Here is a 17,835-nt window from a genome sequence, read left to right on the forward strand (position 1 = left end):
AAAAAGGGTTCGCATCTAGATCAAGAGAGGTCATTGTGCCCCTCTACTTGTCACTCATCAGGCCCATAATTGAATACAATGCCCCTTTTGGGATGTACCTTACCCGACACCTGCAGCAACTGGAGAGACCCCAAAAGTACCTCACCAAGAGGATCATGGGCTACAAACAGATGTCCTATGCAGATAGACTAAATAAACTCCAGCTCTACTCAGTTGCTTACCGCCTGCTCAGAGGCGATCTATGCCTGACATACAAAGCCATGTCTAACCCAGAATTAATGGACATGCTCCACCGCAAAAAATCCAAATCCCTTAGAGCTACACGCTCCAGGGACTTAAACCTCAGCACAAAAATAAATAGGACATGCTGGAGGGACAGATTCATTTCCCAGAGGCTCCCCTCACTCTGGAATAAAATACCAATTCATGTTAGACATAGCCCCTCGCTGACCCTCTTCAAGCGAAATCTGGACACGTGGATGGGAAATCGCAAATTCGCCCCTGGGATCTCTTCTGTGTCCCTGCTCGACAGAGGCTCGGTAAACTAATCTTAAAGGGCTACCTTCTGTGACCTACTATACAGAGGCACAGTAGGCTAATCTAATAGGGAGGCGAAAGCCAAATACACTCGGGCTAGGCTTATAAATGCCCTAGGGCAGATAGCCTAGTATCTACCTATGAACCTATGTCCACTGATTGTAAAAAAATCTGTACTGTGAAATTTGTGACAGTCTTCTAAATAACTCATGTAGAGAATGCTGAGATGCTCACTAATTGTGCCAGTGTATTTGTTTATACTATAGTTTCTTACAACCTACTGCATTAACTACATTGGTAAAATGCTGTTTTAGCTGGGGTCGAGGTTGAAAACTGTCAACCAGTTAGTCCCACCTACCTGGTTAACAAATATGAAGTAATTATAAAAAAAGTGATATAAAGGCTGTAGTGGTAAATAAAGAACCCACACATAAATCGGTTTAACACTACCTGTGCTTATGGGCAAGATAAGATGAAGTAATTAGGAGTATGGATTTAAAAGGATTCTCTTAGGCCAGCTAGTGATATGTAAGCAGAGGCTAAACAAAAAGCAGTAATAAAAACTGAAAGACTGGAAGCTCTTGATTGTGGATATGGGGAGTAATATACAAGTCATCAAAATGATTTTATTATATACAGCTTATAAGTACTTTGATCAACCAAAGGAGCAGGTGTACGTGACTATTAATAAAGAGTTGAAAGGATTTATTTGGGAGTTGAGAAGGACAAGCGTTAAGCGGGATGAACTGATTCTCCCCATAGAACAAACTAGTTTAGGGTTATGTGATTTGAAGGGGCACTTTAAAGCTACACAGATAAGACTCAGTTATGTAAAAGCAGAACGTTATAATTCAGAGTGGAAAATGATGATGATGAAATGGGAAAGAGGAATTCTAGAGACAACAAGAGAAACTAGCTTTTGGATGCAAGTCCGTAAGGAGAATAATAACAACCATCCAGAATATTATATTCATAAAAGAAAAAAAGTCATTGTGGGAATGCAGAAAGGAGGTTTTACCAGTGGGGATGTTTGCAAGTAGGGTATAGAAATTAGGCAAGAAAGGACTGAAATTTATTGGGGGATTTAGCAAAGCAACCAAGACTGTGAACAAATCACTGTGGAGTGAAAGGTGATAGTGGGATGAAGCTAAGAAAGAGCTTGTCTTTCCTATTAGGGATTGATAACAGAGTATAGACAAAGAGAAAGGAATAGAGACATGTTAAATGAAAGACCAGCTCTGTTAAAGGTTTTAGTTGATTCGAGAACAGAAGCTGCTGTTAAAAAGAGATGATTAGTAGAGCATATATTGCATGATAATAATTAATCGGAGGAGGTTAGAAAAGACTGGGTAAAAGAGAACAGAAAGGCAGTTTACAAAGGAACAATGGGAAGAAGTCTGTATGGCTTCCAAGTATGCAACAATATCCAGAAGGTTTAGTATTTTTGTGTGGGTGTGTTTGTGTAGGTATTTTGTAAGACAAGTAGACTTGAGAGAATTTTGCCTTGGTTGCATAGCAAATGGGGGAGATGTGATAGAGAAGAGACTGGTAATTGAGAAGATGTTTTTGTAATGTAATAACTTTGCAGATTTTAAAACTACCATGTAGTGTTCTTTGACAGAAATGCCAGGGAAACAAGTGGTAGTGAAGGAAATTATTCTTTTGAGCTGAGATATAGAATCTCAGTTTCATAAACATAGTAAGGCCTTGCTAAATTTAATGCTGTTGAATCCCAGAAAACCATCACTAAAAACTGGAAATTAGAATATATACCAAATGTAACAGAAGCCTTGAATATTGTTAAGGAGATAAGGGAACTGGAGTTAGGATATTTAGAAAAGGGAAGGAGCAAGTTTTTAGAAATAAATGGAATGTCTGTGAACAGTGCATGTGGAATAATCAGGAGGAGGAATTAGAATTAAGGGAATGCAAGAACTGAGCAGTTTATGTAAGTTTGAGTTAATGAAGATTGTTAGAGAAGATAAAAGTATACTTGCATGACAGTAATAATGGGAATTGTTAAATGTTTTTCTGTCTTAATGTGTGTAAATCCATGTTGCAGTTTAAAATGTGGTAATTTAATGCAAGTGTCAAAATAGGTTATTTTTTGAAATCAAAGAAAGCAAAGGGCCTCAGCTGTATAAGTGGAATAAATCAGTTTGCCTCAAAAGATTCTTTCTGCGTGATGACGGTTCAGTTAGTCCTTTAGGAGACTGAATGTACTCTCTGGATCTTTGCAGGGGAGAGAGGATAGATGCTGTTTAAGAAGAAGGATAGGATTAATGGAGAAGTGATGTATTGTTATGGGATGCACATGTAAGTTGAGAGAGGTCATATGTCATTAGTAAATATTTTTATTTTTAGTATTAGAGGTGGGAGCTAGTAATAGGTAGCTTTAACAATTATATGAGAAGAAATGTGAATTAGATAATGCCAAACATTGGGCAGGGTGAACACAGTTAATAGGCTGTCTCTTCAACAGTCCTTTAGATCAGTTCCAGCAGTGCGTTAATTTTTGGTTGCAGGGTGTTGGAAGGTGCTTGGGACCTTGACTGGTTTTTGAATTAGGCTTGTATTGAGTGAGAATTAACCAATTTGAGCAGTGCAGATGCCATGGAGTGGGTGTACCAAGTAACTAGATTTCTATTAAATGCGTTTTAAAAGGCATTTGTTCAGTATACATCTTTTTGTTTGGAACATTTCTGACTATTTGTAGGTTACTCTTAGTATTTTGTTAATATATTTGGTGAAATTGCCAGTAGTTGTTAATCCATACTGAATAGCTTTGACAGTAGCAGTGCTATTTATTTAGGGCATCTGACAGGTTACATTAAATATTGCTTATGTATAGTGTGTGACATATTTTTATTAACCTGTTAGATTGCTCCAGTGAATTATGTTTTAAAATTGGTCTTGCCCACTGCAGTACTTGACCAAGGTGTGCCTAGCATCTGGTACTGATGTTTAAATCCATTGTTGTTATGATTTGTTAAATAACATTTGTAAATAATCTATGATAAATCTGTTAATTATGTAATAATGGAAAGAAATTAATCCTTCTGGAATGTAGATACACATCCTTTTATTGAATTTTGAGAATAGCAATGGTCTCAGGATAGACCCCTGGAATACACCAGGGTTTGTTTTGTATTGTTTTAATAAGTTATTTTGCCAGGTTGCTGTCTAGGAATGGTCACAGAAATAACAGTAAAACCAGTTTAGAACTTAACTGGCTGCATCTGTGTTGATTTATTTTGGGAAGGGGAAAGTAGTGATAAACCAGGTCAAACATTTTAGAAAAATCTAAAAAGACTGCAGCTGTTTTGGATCTGTGGTCTTTTTTTAGTGATGGCATAATTAATTAGTTTGAATCCAGTGTTTTAAATGTGGAATCCTGATCAGAAGCTATGCTTTTTTCCCAGCAGATGTTTTACTAAAAAATAGCTATGAACTACATTTCAAGGACTTTGGGGAATGGGCTTCATATGTTGCTGGGTCTGTATTTTTTTTTTTTTACATTACCTGTAAGTTGGGCGACAGAATGATTTTCTTGTCTTTAGTATATGTTGGTCAAAGGCCAGATTGCTGTGTACATATAATCTCAGAACCTTTCCTACTTGGTTGACTCTCAGTGGCATTTTATCAATGAAGTAATTAACTTGTGTTGACAGTTTCCCAAAGGGCATTATAATGCATTTTTTGGCTTTGAGTTTTAGGCCATGGCTGTTGGCGCCAGTCATTTGTTTGTGTTAAACCCTCTTGCAAGATGTTTCTGTCTTGGAGGAATTTGTAATAGCTCCCAATTTACAGTCATCTGTGAATTTGGTGAGCCAGAGGCCTTTAATATTAGCCTTAACTTCTGAGAAGTAGATGCCAAACAGGAGCAGGCCCAGCACAGAACCCTGGGTACTCCACTGGTGACTAGTCTCTTGGTGGAGATCGTCTCACTGATACTGACTTCTTGGGTCCTGTTTGTGGGCCAGCCAGCCATCCAGCAAGTTATGTAAGGTTTGCACCTAGTTCAAAGAGCTTGTCAACAATGCCTGAGTGGGGTATTGTATCAGATACCTTAGCCAGGTTGAAACATGCAGTATGCGCTGTTTTGCCCTCATCCATTGCCTTGGTGACCCTCTCATTGAAGTCTACCAGGTTAAGAAAGCATGACCTTCCACTAACAAAGCCAACTAGGGATGTCTCCAATGTGTGTAGGTTGCCAATGACCTTGTTTATTATTTCCATGATAATTGTTTCCATATTAGGCTTGTTAGACTAATGGGTCTATAGTTCCTTGGGTCAGTTGATGGTCTGCCTTTGTGGAGGGGAATGACAGTTGCAGTCTTCCTTTCATTTGGAACATAGCCTGTTTCAAGGCTGTAACTGAAGAGTGCCTCAAATGGTGCTGATAGGTCACGTCTTAGAATGTTCAGGAGACGACTGGGGATGTTTTCAAGATCCATGGAGATGGTGTTCTTGGCTTTAGTGAGTGCTGCTAACACCTGGTTTCTGCTGATAGCTGAGGGAAGTGTGTTGGAGGGGATTCTACCAGGTGGAGCTGTGGGGTGGGGGGGAGTGGAAGGTTAAGTTTGAGTTGAATTTATCAGCCAGTCACCCTGATCAGTGTAAGTGATAATGTTCACCACTGTTTCAGCACACTTTTGTGTGTTACCGCTAAGGCTCCAGACACAGCTGAAGAAGGCTTTCTAATTGTCCTTAGCCTGTGAAGCTATGCTGACCTCATAGCTGGCCTTGTTGGTCTTAATTAGACCTCTTAGTTTTTTGTTTAATTGTCTTTAAGGCAGTTGCTTTTCCTGATTTTGGACATGAGTTTGCTTTTTATTGTATACCCTGTTTAGGTGAGGATTCCCCCAGTATGGTTTGTTTTTTAGTGTTTGTTTTGAGTTTATTTCTGATGGGTACCGCAGCCTCTGTACAGCCAATTCACATGTTTGCATAGTGACTCTGTGAATAATACTTCATAGGTTGCTGTGTTCTCGGGGTTGGGTGGAGCCTTGAATTTTGACAAACTGTTACTTAATAGGATGTAGTTTGCCTTTGAATAGTTGGTAACTGTTATTGGTTTAGCTGGATTTTCCTGGTTGATATTTACTTCAAATGAGACAAAATGTATGTTCTCACCTGACTAGTGAGGACATGATGTATGGCGGGGGGGGGGGGGGGTTGATGGGGGGCAGTGCTCTCACGTGTTGGTTAGTGTCAGATCCAGAATGTTTGATCCTCTGGTTGGAGTGTGCATTATCTGTCCCAGACCCCTTGTGTTAAAGTCCAGGAAGCATTGTGTTTGTGAGTTTGAGACAGTGTATGTTTCCCAGTCTTTAGAGGTGTAGTTAAAGTTGCCCATGATTAGGACATTTGGTTGGATGGTGAGTGCCATTAGTAGGTTTAGGTAAGAGCTGTGAGACTCTAGGGGCATAGATGATGACCTGTAGTTAGCCACGGTACGGTGAGGGACCTTACCTATGGAGACTTGCACATGGATGAGCTCCATGGTATTGTCCTTTTTAACCAACCTTATAGGTATGTTTGTTGCTAACATAGTTAGAAACACCTCTGCCTTTTTAATCTGTTTGTACTGCTGTTAGTCTAAATGTATGGAAGACATTGCAGCTTTGCACTTCCGGAATACTCACTCTAGAGAATGTAGACATCTCTGCCATGACCAAGTTTTGGTCATGGCACAGATGTGTACATTCTACAAGTGAGTTGGGCTTGAAGGGTGTGCAGTTTTTTGTTTAGGCTCTGAGCATTAAAGAGTAACACCTTAAGGTTGCTTTTAGACTTTTCACTGTGTTGGTAGTTTTGTCTTTTTGGCATAGCCTAAAAAAGGTTCTAAGGGGATGGATAAAGTTTTAGTATGCATCTGAAAGCCTAGTGGGCACCGGTGCAACCCATCCTTGGCAAAGCAATGTGGTATTTTGACCATGTTCTCCCATGCTGACAGGTACTGGATCCCCTTGGAGTGACACCAGAAACTAAGCCAATTATTAAAATTAGTCACTTCATGTTCGTACTGTAGTATCACCCTTAGTGAAGATAGAATGGAGCTCAGTAGAAGGCTCATACCTCTCGACACATATTCTGAGAGATTCATTATGTCTTTTTTTATAGTCTAGTGAGTTATGTCTCACGTCATTTACAGCCGTATAGACTATGATAGAATCCTATTGGTACCTTGGGTTCAGTAACTTGAGTGTGTGTGTAATATTGCAGATCTCTGGCGCCATATAGGCAACAAACCATTATTTTCTTGTCCAGTCTGGGTGGGCATGCACACCTTGCAGTTGATCCCTGACAGAAATCAGGGACACAGGGGGAGATTGTCTTCGGGGAGGCAGGGCACTGGCTGAGTTGCTTTGGAGGTAGGGCAGTGCATTAGCACACCTATGACATTTGCATTCATGAGACGGTATGTGATGGTGTGGGGGGGGGATATAAGGCATAAGCAAAAAATCCTTCTCAGCAACACATATGATACTGTAACAAGGTGCCTTCACTCCTGAATATGGGTTGGAGAAAGTCAGGAAAAGATTAGCTGGTTTGGTAGACATTGTGAACAAGGGGCATGCGGGGGTTAGGTGAGGAAAAAAAAGAAATAAATAAATAATTACCATAACAACAGATTAAAAATAACTAGGAGAAAATGAGCCATCATGCTACTCATTCATATGCCATTTCATTTCCCTGTGTCATGGCTAGCTAACCCATGGCCTCTTATTATGTACGGCAAGCAGTGGCATTTATTGTAGATAAACTAAAAAACTTTGAAGTAAAAAAAAATTACTGAAAAACCAAAGATTGCCGTCCCAAAACCAAAAAATGCACGGACACTAAAAATTAGCTCTTTCATTCCCTTTAATAACTGTGAACTTCCTCAGAAAACTTTCAAACCATCCATAAAAACGTTTAAATACTTAATTACAATGACACAAATACTCTTTTTCATAAAAATAGTAATAAAAACGTGTATATAAACATAATTCTTATGTAATATACATTTAAAAATAGTTCTAACAAATTATTGTGTTATTTTGCAAAATAATAAAATATACTTGGAAATACTTAAAACTTTTCTACTTAATTTGCAAAAAAACATTTTATATTAATAATATCATTCAAACCCGGTGCATGATCTGCACCCAGGTAAATTTGCCACAAGGATTCCTTACATTCTAACCGTGTCTTAAAATCACCAGAAAACATTTCTTGGCTAACACCATCTATCATAAAGAATACAAACTTTTTAAAGTTGATGCAAGTAGCAGCATGTCTTGCCAATGCATTTGTTGGTTGTTTTCTCTTTATTGCTAAAAGATGTTCGTAAATTCGTCTTTTGAGACTCCTGACAGTTTTTCCTATGTAATAACATGGACATGAAAAACACTGTGCAACATACACAACCATTTCACTTCTACAAGTGTAATATCCCTTAGACCAAAAAAAAAAAAGTTTTGACTCTAAGAGAGGGTAAGGCAAGTCCAATTTTGGGAAGTCATATCCAATGTACTGTACAGATTCAGGGACAGGGAAGTTACAATCAGCAGAAAAATAGCAACAATTTTTCCTGTTCATTTCCCCTCCCAATAGTCAATGAAATGTGGATCATAAGAAACATCATCAGTGACAACTGGAAAATTTTATTAGGCAACATAGAATTAGTTAAAATCATAGGTTTGCGGCCTCTGTTTACTTACAGAAAAGTTACAAATATTAAGAGTTTACTTGAACATGGTACCAATACAAATGATACCAGTACCATGTGTATTCAGAAAAAAGGTAGTTACTCTTATGACACTTGTAGACAGTGTAGGTATATCAGTAACATGTCCTTAGTTAAATTTAGTCACATTAAAAGAATTTTTTGGTCTAAGGGATATTACACTTGTAGAAGTGAAATGGTTGTGTATGTTGCACAGTGTTTTTCATGTCCATGTTATTATATAGGAAAAACTGTCAGGAGTCTCAAAAGATGAATTTACGAACATCTTAGCAATAAAGAGAAAAGAACCAACAAATGCTTTGGCAAGACATGCTGCTACTTTCATCAACTTTAAAAAGTTTGTATTCTCTGTGATAGTGTTAGCCAAGAAATGTTTTCTGGTGATTTTAAGACATGGTTAGAATGTAAGGAATCCTTGTGACAAATTTACCTGGGTGCAGATCATGCACTAGGTTTGAATGATATTACTAATATAAATTGTTTTTTGCAAATTAAGTAGAAAAGTTTTAAGTATTTCCAAGGATATTATGTTATTTTGCAAAATAACACAATAATTTGTTAGAACTATTTTTAAATGTATATTACATAAGAATTATGTTTATATATACGTTTTTATTACTATTTTTATGAAAAAGAGTATTTGTGTCATTGTGACATCATTAATCATGTGACATTGTAATTAAGTATTTAAACGTTTTTATGGGTAGTTTGAACGTTTTCTGAGGAAGTTCACAGTTATTAAAGTGAATAAAAGTGCTAGTTTTTAGTGTCCATGCATTTTTTTGGTTTTGGCTTTGGGACAGCAGTTTATTGTAGATACTTACTGTCTGTGAGCATTTAGTGAGAGAACAACATAGACAGCAGCATTCTGTCTTCAGGGCTGATTTTCTTTTGCATGATGAGTTAAAGTAAAAAATATCTGTATTAAAATGATACCCAGATAAAACTGAGGGTAGTTTTAACAGCACACAATGCCCACAGCAGAGATACCTTCTTCCTCAAAATGCCATTAAAACATAAAAAAAGTTAAGGGGGTTGAAAAAAAAACAGATAATGACTACAATCAAACATCAGAAGTTTACCCATTCAGAAAGCAAATATTTTATTTGTTCACTTATTTGTTTGTTTGAAATTTTTTTTTGGTGGGGGCAGGCTGTGTGTGAAGGTATGGCAAAATGCATTGCAGATAAACTATCACAGTTAAAATGATATTTGATGTGCCTTGTGAAGAAGGGTTATTGTACATCAAAAAAATTGCTTTAAGAATCAACTTGCTTTAAGAGGAGTGAAGTCAGATGAGGTGAAAATTTTCACATGGAAATCTTGATTTGAGTGGTAACCTTAAGATAGAGTGCTATCCTGTATATATGTGAAGGTAGTTGACCCTTGCATCACTTGATCACAGTTAATGCATTATCAGTCTGATTTGTCGCTAGTGTTGTGTTCATAGAGGGGCTGGAGCATCTTTTGAATGAAGGAAATTATTATGATTGATTTTTAACAATGAGCAGTTTGTAAGTTTCACATTCAGAATGGAGGAATACCCTGTCAAAAGCATAGTCTGCTGCGATAGCCTGTTTGGAAAGGAGATAAAACCAGTGTTTTTGAACAAAATGAAGACACAACTAATATTTTGGCTTTCAGCTTTGTTATTTAGTATAATGGTTTCTTAGCATCCCATCTGCTGATATCTTTATATTCACTTCACAAAAAGCATTCAATTTCTTTATTTTCATATGTTGGCATATGCATAAAATTGTAGATATGTATTTTGCTCTTGGTTCCTAAGAACTAAATCTACTATTCATTTCTTCCTTAAAGTGATATTTTCGAGTGTTTTAAATGGAGAGTCAAAAAATCTTTATTGGGAAAACATTACTGAGAATTTTTAATTGATACTCAGAAATTCAGCATGCAGGCTTTTGTTCTGTTTTCTCTTCACACAAAAATGCAACCTAGCTACCATTTATAACCAAATAATAGTGTATTGTCTAGAGAGTTTTGCTGCTTCATGTTAAACAGGTTCACACGCATAACTATGTATGGATAGAGTAGTGGTAGGCCTACATAGCTACTAGGGATGAATTGGATGTAAAGTTGTATTCTGCTCAGGTCAGGATTGTTGATACCACCTCCACTAAAAGACTGGTCATCAGCAGGCTATCTCAGGGATTCATGATGGGGCCACTCCTATTGGGCATCTATTTCTCAGGGGTAAAAACTAATGTCAAGGGCCTTTGACTGACCAAGTTTGCAGATGACTGCAAATTGGGAGCTATCGATTCCCCGTATGGCACAAATGTCTTTGAAAAGGGTGTAACACAGACAAATGACTGGTGCCAAAGTCACTGACTGAAATTCATTGCCAAGAAATGCGTTATAGTGTCTTTTGGGAAAACTGTCACCCAGGTTAATTACTCCATCGATAAGATTTAACCCAGTAGTCAGGGATCTGAGAATATATATAGGCACTAATTTGGCTTCTAATCAACACATGGCCAAAGTAATAAGAAAGTCATTCTGTTTGCCCAGTATAAAAGTAAGGGCATGTAAGCCAGGTCGGAGCAAATATTCGTATGTAAGCTAGCAGCAAATTATCATCAGACAGATCAGTGTATTTTTACTTTTCTTTGACAGCTTGTTGATTAATTCATAATTTGCTGGTGTGCAGCTGAGGCTGATGGTGACTAGGATGATGTTCATATTGTGTAGTGGTGGTTTAACTCAGATTGTTAGCTGCTCAGTAATGTTGACAAAGTATTTGACTCGTATATTGGCAGTGCTAGCAAATGAATTCATTTTTGGAGGAGCCTCTTTAATGCTATTTTTCTTTCTTATATGGGTTATATTTTAAAAAGTTGGCTGGGTTTTTCAGGTTGAATGCTGTAGGTTTGGAAAGTGGTCCTTTGTTGTCTGAGACAAGTCCTTTTTTGTCTGAGACGTGTAAGTGTAATATGTTGTTGGCCAAGGCTTTTGTCAAGCATGTATATGATCAGACATGCAGCAAATAAACACCCACAAATATTCTTTATCAGGAGAATCCAGGGATTAAAAAACATTGTCTTATAAGGATAGCCTTAAAGCAGTATATCTGTATTTTGTCTCCTTCTTGTTACTGAGAGGCGATCTATGCCTGGCATAGTAGGCATCCTCTAATTTATCTCTGGTGGACCTTTTGCACATCCGTAAAATGAACAGTATCAGAACCACTAGATCCAAGGATTTAAATTTTGCTTGTGACATGTTGGTGAGACAGATGCATCTCACAGAGGATCCTTATGCTCTGAAACAGTTTCTCTATCCATGTGAACAGAGTTCATCCCTAACCCTGTTTAAATGTTACATTGACCAATGGAAAGGAAACTGGAACTTCACCTTGGGTTTAGCCCCTTTGTCTCTGATAGACAGAGGCAGACCACAATGCCCAAACTAAAATACCACCCCTCATAACCTCTGGAAACTTCCTAACATACCACCCTCCTAATAAACTCCTATGAGGGTCTATATCATATGAGCGAATCGCACAAATTGCGAACGCTCATAATATCGAAAGTACCGGACCTTGAACTTCTTATTAGGTTCATAGGTTAGTACTAGGCTAACTTCCCTTGCGAGACATTTTTTAAGTCTAGCCAATTATCCCCTGTGAGATTCAAACCCTGTACCTTGTGTTTGTAAGGCAAACACCTTAACCATTAGGCCACCCTCCCAACCCCCTTGTTAAATATATATTTCAACTCCGAGATCGCACTACAGTGAGGAAAGGGCAAATATCACATTTTTCACTGTACCACAATCTCAGAAAAAGCACTTTGAGGTCCAGTATGTTCGATATTATGAGCATTCGCAATTTGTGCGATTCACTCATATGATATAGACCCTCCCATGATACATAGGGACACAGCTGAGTTGGATTGCGTGGGTAAGCTTATAAAGTCCCTGGTGATTATTAGCCTAGTATATACCTGTGAACTTATTCAGGTTCTGTAAAGGATGGATATTTAGAAAAAAGGACTGAGAAACCTAAGAAAGTACATATGACCTATGAATAATGGAAAACATCAATCTGAGGACCATTGTTAAAGTGAATGCCACCTTGATGTTTATTTTTTCTTTTCTTTCTTTTTTTTTTTCTGTACTCATTTGAAATGGAGCCTCTTGCTAAAATGAGCCTATGTTTTTCTGCTCCTCAGCTGAATTGTTGGTCAAGGAACAAAAAAAGGACCTGACTGGCTTTTGAGTTTTAATATCATTAGACAGATCACAGACTTTGTTATTCTTAATAGTTGAAGAACAGGGGCACCAGACTGAGAATGGGGACCAGCACCTGGGTACTAGATATTAGATGTATGTAGAATATATTCCTTTTGGGACCTGCATTTGTTTCTGATTTCTTTAGGCAGTCTAACAGTTTCAGTTTGTGTTGGGAGGATATACTTTTTGGAATTTTGAATGTATGGAACTAAATCTTTTTTTTTTCTCCTTACAGTAGAAGTATGAATAGATTCTCTACTGCAAATTATGAACAGACACATCTGCATCCTCATCTCTTCCCTGATCAAACACGTGTTTCCCCTAGCAGCTACAGTCCGTCAGCAGGAACAACAGCAGGAGGATATCCTCAAACTCAGGCACTGAAGGTTCCGCACCTAGAACAGTACCCAGGGTTTTCAGCAAATCCACAGCAACAGGGATACACAGCGTCACCACTACAACAGGCTTTGCTGTCACCAACACCATCAGAATATACTAGACACCAGCACATACCAACTATGTTACAAGGACTTCTTTCACCACGCCATTCACTTACTGGACACACAGACATACGGTTGCCGCCTTCAGATTTGGCCCAGTTGCTCAAGAGGCGTCAGCAGCAGCAGCAGCAACAGGAATTTAGTGAACTTCTAAAGCATATGAGCCAAGGTGAATCTGGCAGTATGGCAGCCAGCATGTGTGCACAGACTTTATCAGAACATCATGCCTTGACATTGCCTTATCAAAATGCAGACTCATATCACCATACTAGCCCCCACCACCTCTTGCAGATCAGGGGACCAGACTGTATTCCTCAGACACATGCCCCAGGTTGTGGACTTGTACCTCAGCCACCTCTAATGCACTCTGAAAGTATGGAGGAAGACAGTAGTGAGGAAGCTGGGCAAGGGTTTGAGGACAGTACTGATTCTCCCAGTGTGTTAACCAAAGGTTGTCGTGAAAGCCCTGCACTCTTAAATGCAAGAAGGCATGGGGACCATGAAACACTACTTGTGACTGGGAATCCCATACAGGAAGTGAGTTTGCCACAGCATTACAGGCACCAGCAAGTCTCTGGCTTTAGCAGGAATAAAACTCACAGCAAAGGTAAGAAAATTCAATCCATTTGGTCATTAACATTCAAGATTCAAACCAATACCGATCTATGGATAATTGCCTCAAAGAAGGAGTACAACTTGTTAATTGTCTGTTGAAGCTGCTGTTTAATTTTTATATGTAAGATCTGATTTTGTTTATTATGGATTGTGTATCTTCAGTATTGCATGCATATTAATGGCATTATGAATTCCAAAAATAGAAAGTACGGTTAGAAGAATGAAGGTAGACCTCTCTGTAGAAGTGTGAGGTATTGCTTTTTGATAGTTATGAGTGCACGGAATTGTTATCTTTTGGAAGGTATTGGGGTCAGTAACAGTAACAGATTCAGGTATACACAGCACAGATGTAAAGTAAGACTTGAGGTACTTGAGGTAGGTGATAAAGTAAGACGCTGATTTAATAGGGTTTGTAATAAACAGAGAAGTAGGCTTACGAGATGGAACAGGCAGTTATCAGTCTGTTTCTATGAAATAATGCAGTACATAATCATGAGACTCCTTCAAAGTGCAGTTTTCTGTACTGTCCCTTGATGTTAGGGCATTGCCCAAAATGTGTCCACTGCACATGATGTAAGAGCTCTCACATCGTGGTGGTTGAAACAAAAAAATAAAAATGTGAGCCATCTATATTACAGTGTTACTCATCCCTTTAAGGGATACAGTTTATACAATTACGCTGCAAGACTGATCACTAAGGAACATTTTTCTTTATTTCTCGAAGGTTTCAAATTCATCCCTTTTAGACAGGTTGATATTGCTGATTCCTTGATGGAGGGTAAACTGTTTACTAGAAAACTTAATCTCAATGTTTTTTTTCACTACAGAAACACTGGGGAGACAAGGGGATCTAGTCATGGGGGTAAAGCCATTAGAAAGCGTAGTAATTCCCCCCCACACACATACATTCTACCATACAGGTTTTTGAAAAGATGGTCATGGAGGAAATTTATAAAACTTTTGCTAATAAAAAATGTAGATTTTACAACCTCTCCAAGGAAGAAAAATTGTTATTTGATCAACTGCGAAAAGACAAATCTGTCCACCTCTTGCAGCCTGACAAAGGGGTGTAACAGTAATTCTTGATGTACAGAATTAGTCCAACATTGTTAGAACAACTGCATGATGTATACCGATATCCCTGTTTCTGGAAACAAGATAAATATAGCACATCGCAGGACTGACTTATACCTAGAAGAGAACTACTGCATGATGTGTACCGATATCCCTGTTTCTGGAAACCAGATAAATATAGCACATCGCAGGACTGACTTATACCTAGAAGAATACTTGTTAAACCAACGTATTGATGTGTCTTTCCAACTGTAATCCTATAATACCTATGATTTTTGGTATAGCGAAAATCCATAAGGATGCACTCCGACCCTCATTTAGACCAATAGTGTTACTGGGTCTAAGACCTACCCATTAGACCTGTTCGTCGACAGGTGGACTAAATGTGTACGAGGTCATACCTCACCTCATAAAGGATTCTTAGGACTTCTTAGGTCATTTGAAGAAGCATGTTTGGAAAGAAAATCTCATTTTTCTGATTATAGATGTAAAAGACCTTTTCACTGTTATACCCAAGAATGAGGGTTTAGAATATTTCCACTATAGTTTAACACACTGGTCTAACCTTTACAACGATAAGATCAGCCTCATTTTGGAACATATGTCCTTAATTTTAGAACTCAATTGCATTTACTTTGAAGGGGGAATTTTTTCAGTATATAAGAGGTGTGACTATGGGTGCATCCTGCTTTTACTAATTTAGTGCTTTTGGGTTGGGAAAAGTTTTTACTCAACAGCCACTTTGCAAATAGATTGCATTTATATGTAAGATTTTTGGATGACATATTGCTCTTTTGGGATGGCGAAGTTGAGGAAATCCACAACTTTACAGACTACCTGAACAGCACCACTGATATTTTGCTATTCACTTACTCATGGAATAAAGAGAATACACTGTTTAGACACACTCATTTCACACCCACCCACAGGTTTCAAATCAAATATTTACAGGAAGCAAACTTTTTGTAATTCCTATTAACATTTTACAAGTTGCCACCCTATATGGCAGAAAAAGATTCTAATTAAGGGACAAGCCATCAGGGTGGCTCGTATGACATCACATAATGAGGATGTGTGGGATGAGTTAACCCAGATAAAATTAAATGTTTTTAGCAAGGGGGTATCCAGAACACCTTCTGAAGAGTTTGTTGTCAGATATGTATAATGAATGAGGTAACAGGTATAAACCTCATTTGGCTACTGCTCTAACGAACACATCAGGACGAGCCAAGCATAAATATAAAAGGGCATTAGTAGTTGAATAGAATCAGTTCTCTAAGGAAATCAAAGAGATTTAAAAACATGGTGTAGTTTTAAAACCAACCCTGAATTATGTTCAGTAGTGGGGCCTGAACCGGTGTTTATTTAAAAAAAAAAAAACCCAAATTTCAAGAAATTGATGAAAAACAAACATGCCAGCCTTTCTAAGATTTCCAAGGGCACCATTAAATGTGGAGGGTCCAACCAGTGCACATATATTACTAGGAACCAAGTTGTGGTGCTAGGAAATGTAATGAAAACAAAGATCACCTTTCATGATGGTAACTGTACCACTCAAAGGGTAGTTTACCTAGTGATGTGCGCAGGATGTCCGTCATTCTATGTTGGCAAAACTGCGCAAGTTCTCAGAAAAAGTATTTATGAACACACACACGATGTTTCCAACAACAATGAGAACAGTGTCCTGCACAGATATTCCAACCAATGTAGCAGTTATAGCAAGATTCACTTTGGTATTTTAGAAGATATCACACTGGATTTCAGGGGGAGGACTGGAAAAATTACTTAAAAGTATGCGAACTGCATTATCAGCTTACACTGGGGGGCTACCTTTCCCCCTAGTATGAATGACCGTGTTTCAGTTGCACCTGTTTTAACACTGAAGGCTAATAAGTTATTGTCCAAGTTTTTACAAATCATTTGTTATATATTTTTTAATACTCGTATGTTTTGATGCACTTTGTTGTGCTGCTTTTTTTGTTTGGCAAGTACTGTGTATCATTGCTTATTATTGTGCATTTGTTTCTGGCTGTTTAAAGAATACTACAGTTCTTATTAATTAACCATCTACCAATGAAATCTTTTTATGCAGTACTTAATGGCTCTGTACTAGCACCAGTTTATTCTTAAGTCTTTTGTATGAGATGAAAGTGCTCATTTTATTTTTTTCAGGTTGTTTTAATAAATTAATTCTTGGGCCATCTCTGGACCCTCGTTTGGCACGGATTGATTTTCTTTGGTTTCAACATCTACATTACAGCTGTTCAGCATTTTTGTCTTTTCCTCACTTCAGGATCAGTTGGAGTATTGATTTGCAGAACAGTTGGATTCAATGCAGACGTTAGTGTAATCAGCTAGGCAGTACATTGATGCCGTATTCTTGAAGACTGAACTGCATCAGTATGGTGCAGCAGCACTCTCCCCACTACTTTGTTAGATCAATATGCTAAAACCAGGTTGTATCAAAAGTGACATACTTATCTGCAAATGCGTATAAACTGATTGTGCAAGTATTCTGCTAACAAGTAACTAACATGCCTGTCTGAATCCCTGAACTTGTCACAGCCTTATGTGAACATAAGCAATGGCCTGAGTACCCTATCCATACTTCTGTATCTTCCAGGCATCCTCAGATCCCTCCCTTAACCTCTGCTGTTGCACTGCTTTAAGACCCTACCACCTTGCCTGTGAAAGCAGTATTTTCTTAGGCCACTCGTGTCATCTGCTTCCATTTGCTGTTTGTCCATTTCACCCACCATTCTGCTCATTCTATGCAGCTCTACCCTCCCACTTGAATTTGGCAGTGCGTGATATCAAAATCAGTGCTTTTTTATTTGTTTCTTTTTGTTCTTTATTGTATACATATCAAGCTGTTTCTTCTCATAATCATAGTCCCTTAATTCATGCTACGATTTTGATAGGTGGATCGCACACTACCTTATTGCGTACTTCTTGTCAGCCTCATCAAAAACTAAATTCTTAACATAACTTTTTCAGTTTTCAAAGTGAATGCAGCACAACTTGTCTTTTATCAAATAGGAGTACCCCAAGGCTCAGTTATTGGACCCCTTATTCTCATTATTTATTAATACTCTTCCATGGGAATCTCACAAACATTAA

At 38.1% G+C, this 17,835-nt stretch overlaps 1 protein-coding gene across 1 annotated transcript in view; it reads left to right on the forward strand.

Moving 5' to 3' along the window:
* The window catches only part of SIK3 (SIK family kinase 3), a gene marked incomplete in the record, with an annotated part of 4,425,276 nt that overhangs the window by 3,939,874 nt on the left and 467,567 nt on the right, over positions 1 to 17,835 (forward strand). The window contains 1 exon segment of the mRNA XM_044080968.1: positions 12,762 to 13,633. Coding sequence (XP_043936903.1) covers positions 12,762 to 13,633 — 872 coding nt within the window.

The sequence above is a fragment of the Protopterus annectens genome, chromosome 8.part0 (genome assembly GCF_019279795.1).
Source record: "Protopterus annectens isolate FY-2018-M chromosome 8.part0, PAN1.0, whole genome shotgun sequence".
Classification (NCBI taxonomy): domain Eukaryota; kingdom Metazoa; phylum Chordata; order Ceratodontiformes; family Protopteridae; genus Protopterus; species Protopterus annectens.